This window comes from Marmota monax, unplaced genomic scaffold (genome assembly GCF_021218885.2).
Source record: "Marmota monax isolate L192 unplaced genomic scaffold, Marmota_monax_Labrador192_F-V1.1 WCK01_AAM20220418_F8-fsc01685, whole genome shotgun sequence".
Lineage (NCBI taxonomy): Eukaryota > Metazoa > Chordata > Mammalia > Rodentia > Sciuridae > Marmota > Marmota monax.
Window position 1 is genome coordinate 45077 of NW_026693637.1, and position 2554 is coordinate 47630.

Here is a 2554-nt window from a genome sequence, read left to right on the forward strand (position 1 = left end):
TTGGGGGACACCTCATATCTAAACCATAACAGACCAAAAAAGGCCTCTTGTCCATCTTAGTCTCTGTATGGAGAGCTTGCTTGAATTCTATTCTCATCAGATTCTTTTCAACCTGGAAGTTTTTAGCATGTTATCATTTCTTGAATGATGAGTCCCAAAGTACTCCATTGTCTTAATCTGTTCTCTCAAGCTGCAAACTGAGCTTTAGGTTTTGTACTTCAGATGTGTTCAACAAATTTCCCCTTCTCTTTGGCTTTATCCTTCAAACTAGCACCTCCTATCTCAAAACTTGTTCTTTAGACTTTTCCAACCAGAATCACCCATTAACATCAATCATTCATGCCCAGATGAAGGCCAAGAGGATTGCCGTTGATCTCACAGGTTAACACAGCTTTCCAGTCAATGTCGGCCTGGGTGGAAAAGAGTGATGTGATGACTTCCCACTAGGACCCATATTTCCCCTCTCAGACCCTATGGTTATCAATGCTGTCTACACTTTACCTCCCATCCCACTGATTTAGGGGTACACCACTGGTCACCAGATAACCAGTTTCACTAGAAACCAACTAACAAGTAACTGAAGATTTAAAATACAATTCTTGTTTAGATCATCCTTGATCACCTTCTTGTGGGGAAAAAGCCTGCAGGTCACAACGGAAATATACTGAGGTCAAATCTTCTGATTCCCAGGGGTTTCTTTCAGGTGAATTAAGCTTCCAATTCCGGGGCAAGCCCAAACAATAGCTCACAGGGGCACTGGTGTGCATACATAATCTTCCAGCATGATCCCTACATTGTCCTATTCTCATCACTTTCTCCCACCATTCCTGAGGTTAACAATGAGTCAGTGTAATTCTGTACAAACTTAGAAACTGAAGAGTATAACTGGGTATATCCTCTTATTTTATTGTAGTCTCAAAAAGCTCCTGGAATTCTAGAGATACAAGACTTGTGGCACAGAATTAAGAGCAAAATGCTCACCAGAAAAATAAAGAATCAGCTAAATATCAGGGAGATTTGACCCTAGCTGGCAAATTTTTAACTGCAAATACTTGGAGCCATTAATTATGTATACTTGTTTTATTCATAATTTGTAATGTTTTGGGATACCAAAAGTAATTCTAATGATGGTTGAATTTAACAAAAAAATCTTTACCCTCATCTTAAAACATCCACTGATCCATCTTATTCTATGGCAATATTCAATGTTAAAGGGAACATAAAAACAAACATGCACACAATTGCACAGTTTTCATAAAGGTCTATTTCATTATTGGTGGGTAGTGCATTTAACAGTTAAATACATTTAAATAATGCATAGGTGACTGCATGACTGCAGCATTGGTAACTAGATAACCAATTCAACTAGAAACCAGCTAACAAGTAACTGTCTAAATATTTAAAATACAGCTCTTGTTCAGATCATCCTTGTTTTGATCACCTTCTTGGGGGGAAAAAATGCCTGCTGGTCACAATGGAAATATATTAAGGCCAAATCTAATATCCATTCCCAGAGGTTTCTTTTAGCTGGATTAAGCCTCCAATTCCAGGGCAAGCCCAAGTTTGTGGCCTCCAGCATTAATGCTCTTCCCATCTACCAGAGCCGACAGTGTAAGCTTCACACCAGGCCTCAGAGTCTGAGTGTAGCCCACTCCAATTAAACTAGAGTTGTTGACCTTTGCAGAAATGGAAGCAGTGGGATCAAACTGATATTTAGCTGCAATGCCAAAACGAGTGCTGTTGGTACATGATGTCCAAGCAAGGTTTACTGAAGTGTCAAGATCTTCACATACTTTCTGATAGATGGATCCTCCAAATTCTGCCCCATCATTGACATTAGTGTGTAGCTGAAAGTCCCCAGTCCTGTAGCCCACTGCAAAGTTATTCCTTGTCAGCTTTGATTTGGCACTGTCAAAGGTCATCTGGTACCCAGCAAGCCAGCCCTCATAACCAAAGACAGCTGAACCATGGACTGCAGGTACAGCAAAATCAAAGTCAACATCACAACCAAGGTTTATACACTCCCTCTTGTAAGAGGACTTGATTTTACCACTTTTCTTTCCTGTGTTTGGTGAGAAAGTAGTATCAAATGTCAGCTTTAAACCTTGACATATCTGGTCTTCAATTGCGATTTCTGTTCCCAGAGTGTTATCGGTGTTCCATTTTTCTGTGAAAGTCAGACCATACTCACACCATTTATATTTGGTATCCAAGGTCCCAGTAACTTTACCAGTGTCTGTATTAGATGAACCAGATGTTGAGAATTCCACGCCACTGCATGACTTTGTTTCCACATCCAGTTTCACCAACCCAAAGCCAAATCCTTTGTTGAAGATATCTCTAGCAGCTTTGCCAAGGTCAGTATATGATGGAGGAATACACATTGGCTGCACGCAGCTCTGTCCGTAGGTCGCCATGGTGAGGCCGCGGGAAGAGGTGATCTGGTGGTCTCCTGAGGGGCGCCGCAGCCGCCGCTTGGCTCGCAGCACAGGCAACTCGGCTCGCTAGGATCAGGCTGCAGCTGCTGCTGCTGGAGGGCGAAGTCGGCAAATGA

At 41.8% G+C, this 2554-nt stretch overlaps 1 protein-coding gene across 1 annotated transcript; it reads right to left on the minus strand.

Moving 5' to 3' along the window:
• Positions 1–910: 910 nt before the first annotated feature.
• On the minus strand, positions 911–2538 carry LOC124103233 (voltage-dependent anion-selective channel protein 2-like). The gene has a single exon (XM_046459737.2). It carries the CDS (start codon positions 2415–2417, stop codon positions 1533–1535), a length of 885 nt encoding a protein of 294 aa, XP_046315693.1. The 5' UTR covers positions 2418–2538; the 3' UTR covers positions 911–1532.
• Between the last annotated feature and the right edge of the window lie 16 nt (positions 2539–2554).

Bases quoted from the DNA above. Each gene is read 5' to 3' on its own strand.
- LOC124103233 (XM_046459737.2), bottom strand. From the start codon at position 2,417: ATGGCGACCTACGGACAGAGCTGCGTGCAGCCAATGTGTATTCCTCCA.